The following is a 20,226-nucleotide window of genomic DNA, read 5'->3' on the forward strand; positions in this document are numbered from 1 at the left end:
TATGATGTTGATATATTCCTGCTAGTTGCCGACAGAATTTTGACAACATTCAGCACAACATGAAGCAAAACTTTACAAAATGACCAGATTGGACTACTGATGATATACTTACCCTATAGCCAAGCAAGCGAGAGCTCGTGGTTGTTGCAACCTTTCAGAAACTATCAATGTTTTATGCTGTCATTATCAAAAACCTATAAAACAATTACCCGTCCACTCCTTGCGCAACAGAGATAACTAGGAGTCGCACTAGACCTATCCCTAATGCTTATACAATAGCAGTGCATAGAAATTAAAATAAGCTGCTACCTCAGCTGTAACTACATTGCACAATTACAATGCTGCTAACTCTAGGAATGTACATATCCCTAAACTGGAGTGTTGCTTTCCTATTATAGTATTACACTCCTCAGTGAATTCTCATCTATTGCAACTGACATTTTTCTCTTTGCCTTTTTGGGAGGATCACAGACCTATCAATGTGAGTAACTAGAAATAATTCTCACATATGGGAAGGAAGCAGGTGAAAATGCCATCTCAAAAACAGTCCCAGCCCCATAAAATAGCTTACCAGTTGAAAACAAAAAAAATCGCTAAATGAAAATATTAAAAAACAAACTGAAAGAACACTTAATAGAGTCTAAAACTATACCTGCTTCAAGGATATCTATGATTCTTAATTTCATGAAAGAGACCTATCCCTTCAGCTATTGTCACTTACAGATTAAAGTGATAATCCCAAGTTAAAATGCTAATCCAGCCATCAATCCTCAACCCCTTTTCCCATTTTTCCATATGGGACTGGGGTGTCACTTCAACAATAACAATCATCTAGAGCCAAGGTTTAAATTTATACATAAATATAATTATTGTGTATGTATATTTACAAATAATTATTTTCTTTATATGAATAAACATCAAGGTCTTTATACCCTTACTGTACATACTTAGTCATAAAGGTTTTCATATCACTGCTTAAATCTTCAAATCCGTATGCATTCTGTTCATTGCCACTGTAATATGAACTTTAATATAAACTGTTACTTCTGAATGTATTTGCTTGTCAATGCTGTTTTTTCCCGGACCTAGATTGTAGCAGTAAAGGACCAGAATGACAAGTCCACTGATCCAGTTAACAAATTCTGAATAATAGATAAATAAATACATAGAAACATACATGCATACAAACATGTGTAAATAAATAACATAATGAATTGCAAGGTAATACTACATAAATGTATCTGAATTTAGACGCTAACAAGCAACTGAGAAAATATTCCAAAATCTGAAATGCAATTTCTGTCTTTTTCTCAAACATCAAAGCTATATTACTTTTTCAGTAAAGATAGCTTTTTGAGACGGTGATGATGTTAATATAGCTTAGATAACTTGCACATTAATTCACACAATAAGAATAAGAATCACCCAAATATGAAGCAATACTGTGGCACCTAAATCTTGTACTAAAGCCACCCTCCCTACAAAAAATGCAACTTAGAAATAATGTTCTTCCATTGAAAAACTTGATCAGCACATTCACTCAGATATGTCATTCTGTCTTCACTTACTTATAATTATTAAATATGTATCAAACTGCATTTCATGAAATATACTTACAGTGTGAAGTAAATAAAATGGTTAGAGGTAACATGCTGTGACCAGTCCCCACTTGAAGCATTTATGACACAAAGAAATCCCTCTTCCAACTGAACAGAAATATGTAGATCACTGACATATGAAGGAGATGCTTAAAATATAACTGTACGCAATTTGTGTATTTAACGTCCTCACTTCTGCATTTTATGTATAAATATAGATAATATTATGTTAGTTGTTTCCACACAACAGAAGTGGTATTTAGCAGAAACATGCAGCTGAAACATAAGCTCTTCAGTTATCACAGGAAGTGCTGTGAAATTAGGATATGCAACTATCATATGAGCAAAGGTCTTGGTCAGCAAATGGGGATAAAAGTCACATGTGCTCATCACTCCTTCTGTAAACATTTTTTTTGTGTGTGTGTATTATTTTCTCCATAAACAGATATATAGATATACTACATGATATTGTGACAGTGTACAAGGTATTATTCTTACTGATTTGACTGTCTCCTTATGACAGTGGTCATTTACGCTACATGTTGTCCTGACTTAATCCTCTCTGCATGTTTGCTCTTGCAATATGTCTATTGCAATTTTGTAGGTTAAAGTTTATTGTTTCTCTGACTGTATTTCTACCATGCTCAAAATAAAAGTGGTCTTAAACATTAAATAAATAGATAACATAAAAAATATATCTTAGATTCATAGCTTCATAAGTGTATATTAGGCTAATGAACTCTGAGGCTTTTATAAGTCTATCCGTGCAACCCAAATGTATCTAATGAGGTACTGAGCCTATATGAAGGCAATTATTCACATAGCTACCAGAATTTGTTTTCTATTTAGTCACTAACCTGCCACGTGGATGCTGATGCAGGTGCTTGCATAATTGCAAGGACCTGTTACGCACTACCTGCATGCAGGCACCCCCACCCACATTTTAATGAGGGCTGCATCACAATGTTGTAAGCTGAGCCCTTGACTCCAGCTATGGATATTTTGCTTGTAAGCTTACGCATGAATGGGGAAAACAGACACCAGATTACCAGTCCCTCCCTCCATGGTAGAGTCTCTGTTTCCCACTCACTCCTGCCACCATCTTATCAGTTCATTCCATATATGAGCCTTTACTCAAATCAGGTCACCTGTGTAGCTCATCCGGTGTGGGTAAAACAGACAATTGGTCAGTTCAAGAAGCTTTATTATATACAATCACATCAGGATTGAGGCTAAGTAACTTATGTATAAACAAACTAACAAACAGACTAACTACTACATGCATAGATGTTAACACTCTGGCTGTTCACACAAAATGGCACTGTTGGTTGCATGTGCTGTCTTTTTATATGCAAGTGCACTCCCTAGAAATGTTTCTTAAAAATACAGCACACTGTATGATCTACATCCTCCCTCCTTAGGAAATAAGCATGCATAGCAATGCTGACAATAATCATCGACATGCAATTTGTACAGAAATAATTTGCAAATGAAAAACAGTCACGTCCAGGTTGCTGTGTATTTTGCACTACGTCTGGGAATATGACCTGATTGTGTAATATAAAAACTAGAACTGAGGTTAGCAACAGGGACTGTCATTGGTGAATGCTCAACTTTAGTGACATCTGGGACATCATCTGGAATGGGAGCAGGTATTGAAACATGTCCTTCAACAGGAACATCGTATGGATTGCTCTGAGATCTAGAGTCTGTATCACAGATATGATGCTGCGATATTGATTCAGACACTGGTAGAATATGTCTTTGATTTCTCCTGTATTCTATACCCTCAGATTCCACTAGGTAGGATCTCATCTCAGCACATATACCCATATACCTCTCACTTTACCAATTCGATCAAAGCCTTTCACTGTTTGCATCCTCACTATCTCTCCTTCTATCAATGGACGAAGAAATCTGCTCATTTCATCACAGTTGGACTTCTAGAATGAACGCTTTTTGAATAGTTGGGCTTTGGTTGCTCTGGTGTTTTTAGTATTAACTACCAACAAACTATAACTGATAGGCAAGGTTGTTCTAGTTTGCCTAGATAGAAGTCTCTGAGCAGGTGAACCAAGTATATCGTCATGGGGTATATTTCTCAAATTTAGTAGATTCAAGAAAACATCGGTATTATCATGCTTTGACCTCTCAAGTAATTGGTTTACACATTGTAATGCTTGCTTAGTTAGACCATTTGACTGTGAGTACTCAGGACTACTGTAACATGGAAAATTTTCCATGTTTTTGCAAAATTCTGAAACATCTGACTGGTACACTGGGCCCCATTGTCAGAAATACATTGTGTGGAATACCATGGATGTTTCAGCTTAGTAATAATAGTACAGGATGTTATGTTAGGTAGCAAATCAATTTCAAAGCAGTTTGAATAAGAGTCTACTAACACTAAGTAATGTTGACTATTCCTCTGGAATATGTCAGTGGTTGCTGTTGACCAAGGTAGTTCAGGACTCTGGTTTAGCTGAAGTGGCACCTTTTGCAAATGCAGCTTAGTACTATTGCATACTGAACAAGATTACAGTACTTTATTGATGTCCTTTGCTTGAGAAGCCCAAAATACAAGATGTCTTGCCCTTCTTTTGGTAGCTTTGGAACCTGGGCGGCTACGATGCAAAATCTGGGTATACTCATGCTGAAAGGAAGTAGGAATAACAACTTTAGGACCTTTGAAAATTATACCATCTTCCATCACCATCTCATCTCTGTAAGGAAAATAAGGTTGCACTTCTATTGGTACACATGATTGCTTTGATAGCCAGTGGCCACTCAACACCGATGAAGTGGTTGAGCTTTTGCATAATTGGATCAGTCTTTGTGCGATCTTTTAGCTCATCCAGTCTTGTAGATGAAAAATTATGCACTTCCATGACACTACAGTCAAAATTCTCTGAATCAAGCTTTTCTGTGGTAGTTCTGGGCAATCTGGACAAGATATCAGCTAGACAAAGAAGTCTGCCTTTTTTATAGACTATTTTGATGTAGCATTTTTGTAATCTAAGCATCATTCTTTGTAGTCTTGCTGGAGCTGTATGCATAGGCTTCTTTAAGATAGTGAATAGAGCCTGATGATCAGTTTCTATGTAGATAGCTCAACCATACATATAATCATGGAACTTCAAACATGCAAACACAATTGTCAAAAGTTCCTTCTCAATTTGAGTATACTGCATCTCAATTTGGGTAAAATTTCTAGATAGACAGGGTACTGGTCTATCTTCCCGGAGAATAACTGCACCAAGACCAAATGTTGAAGCATCACAGGAAAGAATTACTGTTTTGTAGACATCAGTGAACATCATAGTAGCTTAACCTAGGTGGACTGGCAATTTTCTGTTTCAGGTCATCAAATGCTCTTTGGTGTTGTTCCAGCCATGACCAGGGAACATTTTTGAGTGTCAGCTCTCTTAAGGACACTGATAGTTCACAGAAGTCTGTTATAAACTTGCCCAAATAATTAACCATACCAAGAACATGCTGTAAGGCTTGGGCATTGTCTGGAGCTGGCATCTCAAGCATGGCTGTTTGTTTAGAGGGATCTGGTCTTATGCCCAAACTGGTAAATAAATGACCAACATAAGTAACTTTTGGTAGCCTGAATTTGCATTTCAGAGGACTGAGCTTTAAATTCACTTTGCATGCTTTGTCTAGAACCTTCCTGAGGGTTCTGTCATGCTCTGCTTCACCATTGCCTCCTACTAGTAAAGAATCTACTATTATAGCACACAAATAGCCTGTAAAAATGTGCTCCATTGCACAATGAAAGACTTTATTGTTAGAACTTATTCCAAAAGGCATTCTGAAAAATCTGTATCTGCCAAATGCAGTACTAAATGTACTCAGTAGTGACGATGTGCGATCAAACATCACTTGCCAAAACAAACTATTTGCATCTAAGACAGAAAAAACAGTGGCACTTGGCATGTGGGCAGCAATTTTCTCAACTTTACACATAGGATGATGTCGTCACTTTAATGCTTTGATTAAGCCTTGTGGGTCGATACATATTCTGATTTCATTTGAGCTTTTCTTATGAGCAACTACCATGGAAGACCATTCAGTTGGTTCTGTGACTGGACATATCACACCTTGCTGCACCATTTTGTCTAACTGGACTTTGACTTTGTCCTGCATAGCTATTGCAATGCTTCTTGCTGGTTTGACCACTGGACTGACCTTTTGGCTCTAACTTCATGGAGTACACAACTTGAAGTTTGCCTCAAAGACATTAGCATACTCTGAGAAAACTGCATCAGCGAAACGGAAACTAGGACATGTGCTTATATAATAAACGTATTTGGTAAAAGAAAGCAGTTTTATTCTCAAACTGTCTCTGAGACCTAATAATGACTGTGCTGGTCTTTTGACTGCATAAAACTGCAAGCTGCAACTGTTTCTGGCAGAATAACATGAAAGCACTACTGACCCTTCAGTTTGAATTTCTTCACCACCATAAGAAACACGCTTCTCACAGTTGGCCAAATTAAGTCATTCACCTGCACTCACTTTAGCAAATATTTCTGCTGACATAACATTGCACTTTGAACCAATATATCCTTTGAGCTCCGTGGGTTTACCTTTAATCAGGACAGTACAAAACACTTCATTTTTTGCCAACAAATCTACTGCATTAACCTTTTCGCCATTCACTGATACACCATTTACATAAAAAATAGAGCTGCTATAACTGCTATAACTTTCTTGGGTGGCGTAAGCCAGGGAACCTTGTTGGCTAGGCTTACATAGGCCCTTGGGCCAATAGTCTAGTACCTACCTATGAACCTATGAACCTATGCTGCTTTCTATTTAATCAACTTGCTTTTTTGGGTGACTTTTCTTATTAAATTAATGAGGCTTGCTTGATCTGCAAAGCTTTTGAAAATAGTTCAATTTTTTACACTTGTGGCACTGCTGACCAAATGTGAAGCACTTCTCTCTATTAGACTCATGATTTGTACCACAATTGCTACAGCTGACTATGAGAGCTAACCTGGGTTTTGCTGACTCAACCCTGTGCTGCAGTGAGCATGTCCATTTTACTGAGCTAGTCTTAGGACTTGCTGGAATGGTACTGGACTTCCCAGAAAACCCCGCAAGGGCAGCAGCTGGCTTGTGCTTGGGCCTGCTTTTGTTAGCCATGTGCTGCATGCTGTCTACATTTTCTCTAGAGCCTGTTGAAAGCATACACTTATCACTTGCAAGCATATTTGTGTATTTCTGTAAGTTCATGTACTTGACAAAACTCTATGGCTTTGATCAACATTAAGTCTCAAATGAAAATCTTTCTCAGTGCAGCATTATTAACACCACACACAAGCCTGTACTTTATAAACTCATCTTTCAAGTCACCAAATCTGCACGTTTTAGCTTTGTTTCTCAAGTTATATGAGCAGCAAAAATTTCCCATGTTTTTTGATCTCTTGTATAAAATACGTGCCTCTCCAATGTAACATTTGTCTGGGGGTTACACATTTCTCTAAATCTGAACTTTGAGCACTCAGGGTCCTCCCTTGATTCAGCTGGTACAATAATGTGATGGCTTTCCCCTTCTCCTGCATATACTGCTGATGCATACACAAATGAATGCTCTCTTTCAATGGATTCTGACCAGGCTAGATTAAGCAGAATAAATGCCCTTGTGCATGTATCTTTGTCAGAGAAAGATGCTTGTATGAAAATATCGTATTCCTGCTCAGAAACTCTCCAGTTTTCTGCAATATTATGATCAAACACAAGTGGAGACAGTCTGCGAAATGCTTCAGCCATGCAAACACACACACAGTAATAAAGGGTCTTGGAAATATGTACGAAAATACACATTTTCCAGAATTCCCTTTTATGCCAGAAACTTGTAATTATACTCAACAGCACTACAGACTCTTCAAAATAACTGCATTTTGTGAAAAATAAGCCTCTGTAGCCCAAGAAACACTCTGAAACTACTGCACTTTGTGAAACCACACCTTATCACTGTGAAAAATATTTCAAAGGAACTGTACTTTGCAAATGAACTGTATGCAGCATAAGAAACATCTTGAAATGGCTGTATTTTGCAAAATAACTCTGTACAGTGTAAGAAACACTTCCAAGTGATTGCTGTCTGCAAATTAATTGTACACAGCTCAATACATTTCTCAAAATGACTTCACTTTATGAAATAACTGTGCTTTGGCTGTACTCTGTGAAATAACTGTACTTTGCAAACAGTAAACTCTTCAAAATGACTGTACTGTAAAAAAGCAAACACTGGAAATACTTTTCACACTGAGATACTTCAAATAACTCTAGTTATACTTTGAATAACTTTAATCAATCCAAAATATAAGCTCATATTGAAAAATGTGGTTGTTTAATGAAAAATGTAATCATTTTGAGTTTTTTATGCTCATTTTGCCCTTTTATTGTATGTGTTATGCTTCTTTGACTTTTACCATGCTCATTATACTTTTCTTGTGCTCATTTTACTCTTAACATGCTCGTTATGCAAGTCAGAGGTAATTCTAAATATTTTTGTAAGCATTGCGAATAATTCTGTGAAATATCATGGTGCTGAACATTTCATTTAGCTAATAATGCGTTTTGTGCTTGTTTGCTTAATAATGTGTTTTGTGCTTTGCAAATGCTCTGTGCCATTTTCTTTGCAAAATAAATCATTTATGCAAGTTTTAGTACCTGAAATTTATTTCTGACCTTTTTGAGATGATCCACTCATTTATATTCCCTCATTTCTAGCTGTGCACACTCATGGCTTAATCTCTGGCTTGTTTCTGGCTTCTGGCTCCAAGTCTCACTCATATATCCTGGTTCTGACACCATGGCACTTGTCCAGTGTGGATAAAAGAGAGAAATGGTTGTGGGTTGAGTTCAAGCAGATTTAATATATACAAACACATCACAATTGAGGCTAAGTAACTTAAGTATAAATGACCTAACAAACAGACTGAATACTACATGCATAGATGTTAACACTCTGGCTGTTCACTCAAAATGGCACTGTTGCCTTGCATGTACTCTCTTTTTATATGCACATGCACTCCCTAGAAATGCTTCTTAAGAGCACACTGTATGATCTACAACCTGGGATGCAGACACAGCTTTCTATCTCTATGCCATACAGTTAAGTTGTTCAATTGAATTTCCTTTTACAAACCCAGGGAGCAGCTAGTTCCACCACACTGTTGTCTATACCGGACCCCAGCTGTAATTCTTGCTGTGACACTCCTGCACTGGGCCAGTAATCAAGGAGCCTCAATCCTCACCACTAACACCATTGAGGGACGCACACATTGGGAAGATGAGAAGTACACACACAGTAAAGTGCAGTTTTCCTTAAGAGCACACAGAGATCACAGTCAGTCTGGGGCTGCTTTTTCCCTCTCTCTCTCCAGGTCTCCAATAAGACACCCCACTGGCACAGCTATAGGGCTCAGATCTCAGCCGAGTGGTCAAGCCAAGACCTCTAGTACCCTCTCTGTCCAGCCAGTGTTTTTTGACCCTGCCCAAGTAGCTGACACACACACACACTTTGAGATTTGATTTATATACAAACACACAGACACTCCTGGGAAAGGCTGGCACAGGTTGTCTAGCTATGACCTCTTCTGCCCAGACTATAAGGTAGTACCAGCTGCCACCAACCACTTTTATCAGCTACTATAAGGCCCTTACAAAGAGGGGCCAATTCTACTGTGTAATGTTACTATTATCCAAATGGTAAGTGTTTCCAAGGCCAAGGCTATTTAAGAGTGGCCTGTACAGTGTTACCAAATACATATGATGCAAATACTGTAAGAGCTTAACTATGTCTACACAAACCATCCACAATTAAAAGGTTTAAATATATTTAATAATAAATAATAAAAGAACAAGACAAAACTCAGTAATTCAATACAGTGACAAAAGAGTTCAGAATCACCAGAAATATTTTAAAACAACATTGCAGGACAGTCTCACATAATAAATACAGATTCATAGATTAGTACTAAGCTAACTGCCCTTGTGAGCCATTTTAAGCTTAGCCAATTATCTCTTGTAATACTCAAACCCTGCACCTTGTCTTTGTAAGGCAAACATCTTAACCATTAGGCCACCTCCCAATTCCCTGCAACATTTAGACTGATCTTACTATATTCCTATCTATCTCTAAGAGAAATTCTATGATCTAAGTCTTACTTACAGAGCAAGCAAGTGCTGGTGAGATGTTTCCATGTCCAGAGACAAATACAAATTGCACAGACTTTCTCTCTGAGATAGTTCTTAAATTAATAATGCACATTACTACTGGGTTAACTGGATGACATCACTATATGACACCTGCCTCTAGTTCCCAGGCTAAACAGATATGAACAGAATTTAACATGTCTCTATGAAAAAATATTTATCTCTTAGAACCTGACACTTATCTCTTAGAAGCTTGCCTGAAACTAGAAGTCGTAAAACAATTAACACTTTTACATTTTAAAGCTAGTAATTATTTCTGTCTCCAAATAAGAGAAAGAATTTCTACCTGCAGACATTCTGTCTTCTAGCTGTGGTAAACACAATCGTAAAAGTCATGACTTATTTTCTCTGAGTTTGCAAGTTAACTCTGTATGTCCCAATTTCTATGAAAACATACATTTGCACAGGTATATAGTCCATATACATTTCTGCTCTTTTCCAGCAGAGTGCACTGTGGTAACATTTTTGAAGCTCAGCACATAACATACAGGTTATATACATTTGCAGACAAGCCTATGGATCATATTAATATTTACAATGACATAGAATTATTTACAAAATTCTAGCTAGCTGGGCTGGCAGCCTTCAAACCTGCATATCCATATCACTGCCCTTTCATCTTCCTCACAACAGTTTGTCAGTGGCGGCTGGTGACTTCAAATCACAGGCGGGCTGCAGGAGACAGCTGAATGGGTGGGGTCAAGAGGAAGGGGTGAGGTCAACTAGAAAGGGGAGGAGCTATGCACAAAACCACAAAAACTAACTTTAATTAAATACGCTGCCCTGGGTGGCAAACCATCATTATGAAAGTCCAATCAAGACAAAAATAAGTGTAGAAGAATAAAAATATTTCAATGCATTGGCTGCATGACAGCTTACTTAATATCTAGATGGAAACAAAAGGTTGTGAGGCATGAAAAAATAAATTACTTTTTAAATACATTACTGGAATGCCAGTCAAAATCAAGTATAAGAAAAACCAGAAGCACTCAACTCAAACCACTTCTCCTTGCACTGTAGTTCTAATTATAATATATTCAGCTTTATTAAAGTACCAAGTAACATGCTGAAAGTAGAAATCTCTGTGATGCCCCCACTTGTAAAAATGTTTCTTATCCAAAAAAGACCTGCTGCCTGACAACTTGTTTCATGGGGAAAATATGATCAAAGTAAAAAATGAAAAGCAAACAAGAAACAAGCTCAAGATACATTGCTTAAAGGATTACTGTACAGGTTATGGATCACACATGATTGGCATTCTGTTTAGATTACGGGTAAAGTCTGTAGAGATGACTGGAAGTTTCCAACAAGTGTAATGAGCTTTTTAAAATAATGGAATCCTGTCCTTTAATACCCAAGCCTTATACATTATCTAGTCAAGTATTCTCTGCATGGCAACAACAAAAAGGGTTTCAATGTTGGCAATTCTTTAACAGTATGCTTATTAAAACTTACTTGCATCTTACGATCTCAGACAAGCTTACCTTATGGTCATTAAAGCATTGCTACTTAAACACAGAGCAACAGGCACTTTGAGTAATAAGCATAAATCTGAGTAATAAGCATAAATCAACAGTACAAAATATGACAGAAACCAGACCATTCTGCAAAATCAAGGACAGATGAAAAGCCACTGTAGTACTTATGCAGTGTGTCCTCCCCATCCAAGGTAGACACAACTACTCCTTGCCTTGCTTGGACACATCCAGAGTCACTACATGGGGGAGTGGGGTGCAACAAGTATGTCACAATTTGAAATGTCTCTGGCTGACTGTGATGGCCCTGACACATTTGTCATACCTCTCAACCTCAAGAGCAAGAAATCTGGACAAAGCCATACACAGAAGTGGGACAAAGGCCCAAAAATAAGGCCAATTTTTAAATACTGCTCTAATAAAGTTAGAAAGATAATAGAATAGGTCTTGCATTAGTATGAATTTTCTGAAGGGTATAAAATCTGAAACTCAAATGTCTGTCATTTTCTAACTTCAGTCTTTAGTGATTTGTCACTAATTTGCCAAAACACACAATTTTATGAAAAATGGACCAAAAATGTGATGCAAAAATATAAAATAGACACACAATACAGCTGGGAACCTGCCAAGGAAGGGACACTTTAATATTAGTACTGCTACCTTGAGCAGCTGATAAAATAAAAGAATCTACATGCATTTCAACTAAGTAATCTATAACTTTGATTATTACAGTTATTTCTTAATTGTAAACCCTCCATGTTTTCTTCCAAAATTGCTATTTTGCGGAGGGATTATTAGGGGGAAGAGCAACATTTTGAGCCAAAAATCGGGGACAGTTGAGAGGTTGGCTATGCCTAATTCTATAAAGCAATTTATTTGCATGTACATCTCAACCTGTTAATGCAGTAAATCTGAACAAGGCCAAATATATTAGCGGCACATATAAACAGTACTAAAAATTGCTCTTGTATAAATTGAGACAGTTGATAGAACAGCTCTTACTTTAACATACATTTTTCTGAAGGTTATGAAGTCTGAAACTCAGTGTATCATTATTTAGTGACTTAATTCCTAAATGATTTGCCAGAAAACTACAAATTTTATGAAGAACAAACCAAAAATAAGAAGCAAAAATCTATTAATTCTTTGAAAATCTGGACAGTTGGGAGGTATAGTTCAGCTGGGCCTGTCTGAGTTTGCTGCCCTTCCCCCCTGACAAAATCATGGTTGAATGGAGCCTCTGCAGCCATTCCAATGAACCATTACTTGGCTATTTCACTCCATTTACCATAAACACTAATGTGCATACTGCTTTACTTCTATGATGAGTTGGACTTCATTTGAAAGTTTTATTTTGTATTTTACAGCACAAACACTAAGTCATCTGCTAAACAAAGCAATGCAGTCTCACAATGAAAACTTAGCATTAAAACTTCTCTGCCCTTGAAACTCACATTCATTGAAACAGCATTGAAACCCACATTCAAAGAAAATATATTTTGCCAGTGGCAGATAAAGATTAATTTTGGGCTGTTTTCAAATCATAGGCCCCTCGCATATGAAACATACATGTGCTCTTTGATACACCTTCCTCATTGTACTAAAATTATATTCCTTGTACAATACAGTACAGTTGTTAAAGGGTGTTTTAAATTTGTTTTGAACATTTTTCCAGTAAGCAATGAAACAAAACGTATGCACCCATAATGGCAAAACTGCCCAGTTGAGAACATTTATCATAAAAAAGTCTACTCAGACTTCCACAGTCCACCATTATTAGTAAATATACACAATTCTACAGTCCACCATTATTAGTAAATATGCACAATTCTACAGTCCACCATTATCAGTAAATATGCACAATTCTACAGTCCACCTTTATCAGTAAATGTGCACAATTCTACAGTTCATTATCAGTAAATATGCACAATCTCTGAAGTAAAAGTCATCTAAATAATTCCACATTAAAGAAATCTGTAACTAATGAAGAGGTTGCTGCTAGCAATCACCTTTATATTTCATGGTTTCATCGAAAAATAAAGTGTCTGTTGCCCCTCAAGAATAAATTGCCTATATTACATTAAAATATGATAAGCTAGTAATAATATTGCAAGAGGAAATGGATGGCAAAATGATAACAGACTCATAGTTAGTATCTTCACCAAGGAGAACATTCTCAGTACGGCAGCATCCACCCCTTGGGGGAGTAGAACCCACAGCCTTCTGCATCAAAAGCAAGTACACAACCTGTTGTGCTATAGTATTAACAAGGCAAAGCACTAAACTTCTGTTCCTCTGCAGCTCTCAGCTCCTTGTAAAATCTACTCAATACTCAACTGCATCTCAACTTCACAGCACAAGAAAACTAGAAAAAGCCAAAATGTATTTGGGGGGGGGTCAAAAGCCCAAAAACCAGGGACACATTAAACATTGCTTGTATAATCTTGGAAAGTTGCTAGAATAAAATGTTGTGTTACCACCATACATTTTACTTCCAAAGTCCCTGAGCAAAACAGTCAGAGTAACATACCACTACGCCACATCAGCTGCTTTGTAAAAGAGAGGAAGACTGAAACTTAAATGGCTATCATTTAGTGATTTCGGTTCTCACCATAGCTGTCAACCTCTTAGTACAAAACACCTGGACAAACCCAGTAAAGAGGGAATACAGCCCTCAAACATATTCAGTGAATTCAGTTCTTGCCATAGCGGTCAACCTTAGCACAAAAACCTGGACGAAGCCAATAATGGGGGAATACAGTCCCAAAAATAGGGACAAATTTAAAATATTCATCTTATAAACTTAGAAAATTGCTAGAAAAAAAAAAGGTTGTGTTACTATGTATTCTGAAGAACATGAAGTCTGAAATTCAAATGCCTGTCAATTTTACTGCTGACAGAACAAAAACAATTTTCAGCAGAGACCCAGGGATTAATACTGCAGACACGTCTTTGTAAAGTGACAGGGCACCAGAGCAAATCCACACAAATACAGGGAGGAGATGCAGACTCCACACAGAAGGCACCCCAGCCAAGAATCAAACCAGAAAACCTATAGCTGTGAGGCAACAATACTACCACTGCACCATCAAATATGCAAGGAGTTAAACACTCAGAAACCTGAAGTCTGAAATTCAAATGCCTGCCAATTTTATTTAACATTTGTTAATCAGGACAGTTTGACTTGGAACAAAACAAAACAATTCTCAGCAGAGGCCCAGGAAGAAATAATGCAGACATGTCTTTGTAACATGGGAGGACACAAAAGCAAACCCACACAAACACAGGGAGAAGATACAGACCCCCCCCACACAAAGAAGGCACCCCAGCCAAGAACCAAACCCACGAACCTATAGCTATGAAGCATCAATGCTACCACTGCACCATCAAATTTCAAGCATTGCAATATTTAAAAACCACAGATATTATGAGGAATAGATCAGATCAAATATGAGGCAAAAATCTGCAATTTTTTTACAAATGGTGGTGGGTAGGGAATTCAGGTCTTTAACATCTGCATACAAGGTACAGGGTTCAAGCCTGAGGTATTCCCTACCACAACACCATGAGTCTAATCACCAGTACATCCCACCTGAGGCATTTTCACACACACACCTGGTCCTGTAGTAAAAGCAAATCCACACACACTCCACTTACCTGGTCCTGTAGTAAATCCCTGTCCATAACACCACCATACATCCAGTAAGTAAATCCCACGCAAATCCGACCCTGCCCGTCGCAAACTCTACTCCAATCCAGATCCTTGCCCGTCGCGAGATCTTCCCCTGCAGAAAACTCCAATCCGATCTGACCCCGACGCGTTTCCCCCAGCGAGTTCCCAGGCAGTCTATGCAGTGGACTTGTGGGAGAGCTCCTGTCCATGATTCTCAACCAGGACTGCCGTGCGCATGCTCCATGCACTAGACTGTCTCAGCAGCAGTGCGCATGAAATTTAAAATTTTTTTTCGTTTTATTTTTTATTTTATCTGTACTTTCAGGTTGAGGGGGCTGCAGACCGGCAGTCTGATAGCACGGGCCGCCCCTGCAGTTTGCGCATCCATATCACAAATATTCCTTCATTCGGCTTTCTAAATCCTCCTTGTGATGCTTGAAGCTGTTCATTATAAAAACAAAATAAAATTGGCTAAACAAAGAACATACTAGTGGTACCAATAATTTAAAGAAAACTGACAAGCATCTTATAACTCCCTTTTTCAGAAGCAAAAAATAAATGACCCTCCCCAGGATTCATGAAGCTTGCACCAGGCGCCGGAGTAGCGTCGACGATCTAGTAACTGAAAAAAATGTGGAAAAGTACAAAAAAGACCAAGAAATCCATGAAAGTGCACAAAATACCAAAACGGATGCAAAGGTCAGCTTGAAGGCTTTATTCAATCCAAAAAAAAACTAACTAGCAAACACATAGAACAAAACATTAATGCTTTCATATAACCAGTATGCGTTTTCGTTTCAATATACTTCATCAGATGACCAGTGCATTGCCATTTTCCAAGTTTATATAAGATACTCTTAATTAGCCAACCAATAGCAAAAAAACATTTCATAGTTCAAATACCAAAGGAGTTATCTTCCATTATATTATTGTGTTAAAAAATCAGTTCTTCTAAATACACCCAAGTAAAAAATGTATAATATTTTGAATAAATAAAAAAGACATTTTCCTACAAATCATTTACTAAGGGACATCCATTTTGTAGTTAAATATTTAAAACCTGAGATAAAAACCTAGGTTAATAATTGTCTGAATATAAATAATAATATGTGTATACCTTAAAAAACACCTTAGAAACCCACCATAAAAACGTAAAAATATATATATGGGTAAAAGTATGTAGCCTTTATTAAGAAAATTAAAAAGGATTCAATATTTAAAAGTGTTAATAAAGGGAGGATATATTAATGCTGCCCTCTAAAGGTTGTTTTTGATATATCATAATTTAGCAGATCTCAGCTTTAACAAAGGGAGTATAGATATATAATCATTTAAACCTGGTGGTCTTCACACTTCTAAGGTCACTTGCCACCATAGCTCCCTGAATTCAATTCTTTCTTCCCAAGGACCACCTCTAATATTGTCCTTGATTTGTTCTAAAACCATAAATAGAAATTTATATTTTGAACATATTTTGGAATGCCTGTATAGGGCATTAGTATCTTTTTCCCCTTTAATGTCATAAATATGTTCATAAATTCTTCTTTTTAACATTCTCTCTGTCTTTCCTACATAAAAAGAATTGCAGGTTTCACATATAACTAAATACACCACACCCTTTGTTTCACAATTATAGTGTTCAGAGCTTGTATCCATCTATTTCTACTGACCAAAAAATATTCATCTGTGTTCAGAATGTATGCACATTGTGTGCAACCGTCCACATTTATATGTACTAACCTTCAGTCTATTAGGGTTTCCTTTGTTTTTATTTTCTAGTATGACTTTAATACTCTGAGAATTCTTATATGTTATTTTCTGTGGAATCTTGGACACATTGTCCAAATCTGTTACAGCTACAAATCTCCCCCATTCTCTTAAAAATATATTTTTTAATACTGTTATTTAATCCGTTATACTCTAAAACCAAAGCCTGTTGATAATTTTCTTGATTATTTAATAAATTATTGTTATTAAAAGTAATGCCACCATCATGTCCACCACTATTTATAATAGGTTTAAATTTTGCATTTCTTCCATTTAATACTTCTACTTTAATATCATTTATCATTTTCATGGGATAGTCTCTTTCTAAAAACATTTTCCCCAATAGGTCACATTCCTTCATAAAATCATCATCACTACTAGTCATCTGACTCCCACTTACAATTGTCCCTTTACAATGTTCTTTTTACAATGTAGACTTTTAAAATGTAGAAATGAATTACAATAAGTATTTTTCCTGTATATTTTAGTTGCAAATTTGTTCTCTACTTTATATATTTCTATATCTAGGTATTGTAAATTAAGTTCAGATATATTGTATGTGAATTTTAAAAAATTGGTAGCGTTACCAAGATAATTAATAAAGTCAATACATTTCTCACGTCCAGCTGTCCAAAAAAACACTAGATCATCCAGGTACCTATGATATAGTATCCAACAATTTTTATATCCTGAATTTAATATATTCCTTTCTTCCCATTTAGCTAAGACCAGGTTAGCATATGTTGGAGCACAAGCCACTCCCATAGCAACCCCCTGAATTTGTTGATAAAATTCTCCATTAAAATATAAATAGTTGTTTTTTAATACCAACTCCATTAACCATAAACTTGTTAATTTTTCATTTTGTGTTAAATGTAAATCTTCATAAATAATTTCTTCAAACATTTCCGTGATCTAGTGCCAAATATGGCTGCTGAGCGATTCAGGTATGAGCTGTTTCCTCGTGCACTGCCAGTGTACACCATAGCTGAGCAGCCCCTGGTGCATGTATGCTAATTAGCCCATGCACAGCAGTGTAGCATGCAAATGAAGGTATATAGTGATTCATGAAGTGGTGCAGGCGTAGTGTAAGCATGAAGAAATGTAAACCAAAAAAAGGTTTATATTTTTTCAAACATAAAATCGGAGCCATGGAAGTGGGCCAAACCTACGTATTATAATGTTAATATATGCCAATGGCTAAATATATCGCCAATGGCATAAAAAACATGCACAACACATAAAAAATAACATTTAATGTCATGGCCACACTAATGCAAAGTAAAACTGCAGTGCATCGGTGTGCAAACAGGATCACAAGGAAAATATATTTAGATGTCATAAAACTGCAATGTAGCACAATTCATGAATTCCCCATAATAGTCAATGGCACGCATGCTACACCACAACCATGGCACAAGGGTTGCCAAGGGTCTGTGACAGTGTTCTGCCCGGTAACTAGGAATTAGTAGTCAATGCCATGAAAATGAGTCAAGTAATACTGAATCGCAAATGCACCGTCGGCATAAGGATGTACAACACGGCATAGCGGTACAACATTATATAGTGATTCATGAAGTGGTGCAGGCGTAGCGTAAGCATAAAGAAATGTAAACCAAAAAAAGGACAAGTTTATGGTTAATGGAGTTGGTATTAAAAAACAACTATTTATATTTTAATGGAGAATTTTATCAACAATAGCTAGAACAGCTAGTCATTCTAAGGGGATCCAATGTCTGTCTGCCTGGAATGACATGCTTGACAAGCCACGCTGCTTCACAAGGGACGGCTTGCACCTGTCACCCCTGGGTTTCTGGATATTGGCAAAGGCTCTTACCACCCCCATAGTGCCTTTTTTAGACAAGGCTCAAATTCTAAACCCACCGCCCTAGAAAACAATAATGGAAAAAAACTAAGGGTAATGCTGCTCAATGCCAGAAGTCTAAATCTCAAGATGCACGCCCTCGAAGCCCTCCTCAGTATGGAGAACATCGATGTCTGTGCTGTGACTGAAACCTGGTTCAAGGCTCCTGAGAGCACCCCGGCACTATCAGGTTTTACCTCATATCATGCGTTCCGGCCCCAAAACCCTGACCGTACCACAAAAGGAGGAGGTGTATCCATATTCATTAAGGATACCCACACCTCCAGGCTGGTGGCAACTCACGAAGCATCAGAGACCATTCAGGTGCAATTAACCATAGGCAAAACTGCTCTACAGTTTGTAGCATGTTACAGGCCACCCTCTCAAACTCAGGAAACCCACACAGCCTTCCTGAAGACACTGGAGAGTATAAATGTCTCTGCAAACACCATCATATTCGGTGACTTCAACTACCCAAACATAGACTGGGAACATTACTCAAGCCCCAATACCCTAGCCCAAAGGTTCCTGGAGTTCATAAACTCAAATGCTATGGAACAACTTGTCACCATTCCCACAAGAGGTGAAAATATACTAGACGTGATCATCACAAACATGGGGATAAAATGCTCCACACCGGAAGTATATCCCTCATTGGTGAGATCAGACCATAAACTAATCTCACTGGAGATCCACATCCCACCCCCACCCTCAACAAAAAAGACCAAAGTGAAGAACTTCTCAAAAGCCAACTTCACACTTCTTAAGACTGGTGTGGTATCCTTCAAGGCCCCTGAGCCAATGGAAACCACAACCCACGCTGCTGAACCCCTTACAAATGCTTTCTACGAGCACCTCCAGGATTGCATGGATCAAGCAATCCCAAATAAAATCAAGATCCTTTCCACCAAAGGCAAGCGCCTGATCTGGTGGACCCCAGCCATAAACAAACTTTACAACAAGAGGAGAAAGCTACTACAAGATAGAGCAAAATCCCTAAAAGGGAAGACATCTCTGATCAATACTAGTAAAAAACTACGATCACTCATAAAATCATCCAAGGCCAACTTTGAGAGAAAAATCGCCAAGGACTCAAAAGACAATCATAAGGCCTTCTTTAGCTATGTTAGAAATCTGGGTGGAAACTCCCAGATATGCTCAGAATTAGTACAAAATGATACAAAAATCACTGAACCCACAGACATTGCAAACATACTGGCAGACAGGTTCAGTGAAAATTTCTCCCCTTCCTCCCCCCCAAAAGGAGAAATATCTATCCCAGCAGAGTGTAGCCTCCCAATCATCTCAAATACCCAGGTGAGAGCTGCTCTCTCTAAAGCTAAAAACACAGAATCAATGGGACCGGATGGTGTCCCCGGCTGTGTGCTACACTAACTCAATGAGGAACTAAACCCACACATAAGGCTGCTGTTTAATCTTAGCCTTACCACAGGATATGTACCGAAAGAGTGGCGTACGGCAACTGTGGTCCCACTCCACAAAGGCGGTGCTTCTACAGACCCTGGTAATTACCGCTGCATAAGCTTAACAAGCCTGGTCTGCAAAGCTATGAAGAGGATCATAATGGAACTCATAAATAAAGACATAGGG

The 20,226-nt window shown here is 37.6% G+C and overlaps 1 protein-coding gene across 1 annotated transcript in view; it reads right to left on the minus strand.

The window, feature by feature from the left end:
• Window positions 1-1,887, minus strand: part of LOC122808799 (deleted in malignant brain tumors 1 protein-like) — a 1,006,762-nt gene extending 1,004,875 nt beyond the window's left edge. Inside the window, exon 1 of the mRNA XM_044079852.1 lies at window positions 1,618-1,887. Within this exon, the coding sequence (XP_043935787.1) occupies window positions 1,618-1,678 (61 nt within the window). The 5' untranslated portion in view covers window positions 1,679-1,887. The remainder of the gene's footprint in view (window positions 1-1,617) is intronic.
• Between the last annotated feature and the right edge of the window lie 18,339 nt (window positions 1,888-20,226).

The sequence above is a fragment of the Protopterus annectens genome, chromosome 1.part1 (assembly GCF_019279795.1).
Source record: "Protopterus annectens isolate FY-2018-M chromosome 1.part1, PAN1.0, whole genome shotgun sequence".
Classification (NCBI taxonomy): Eukaryota; Metazoa; Chordata; order Ceratodontiformes; family Protopteridae; genus Protopterus; species Protopterus annectens.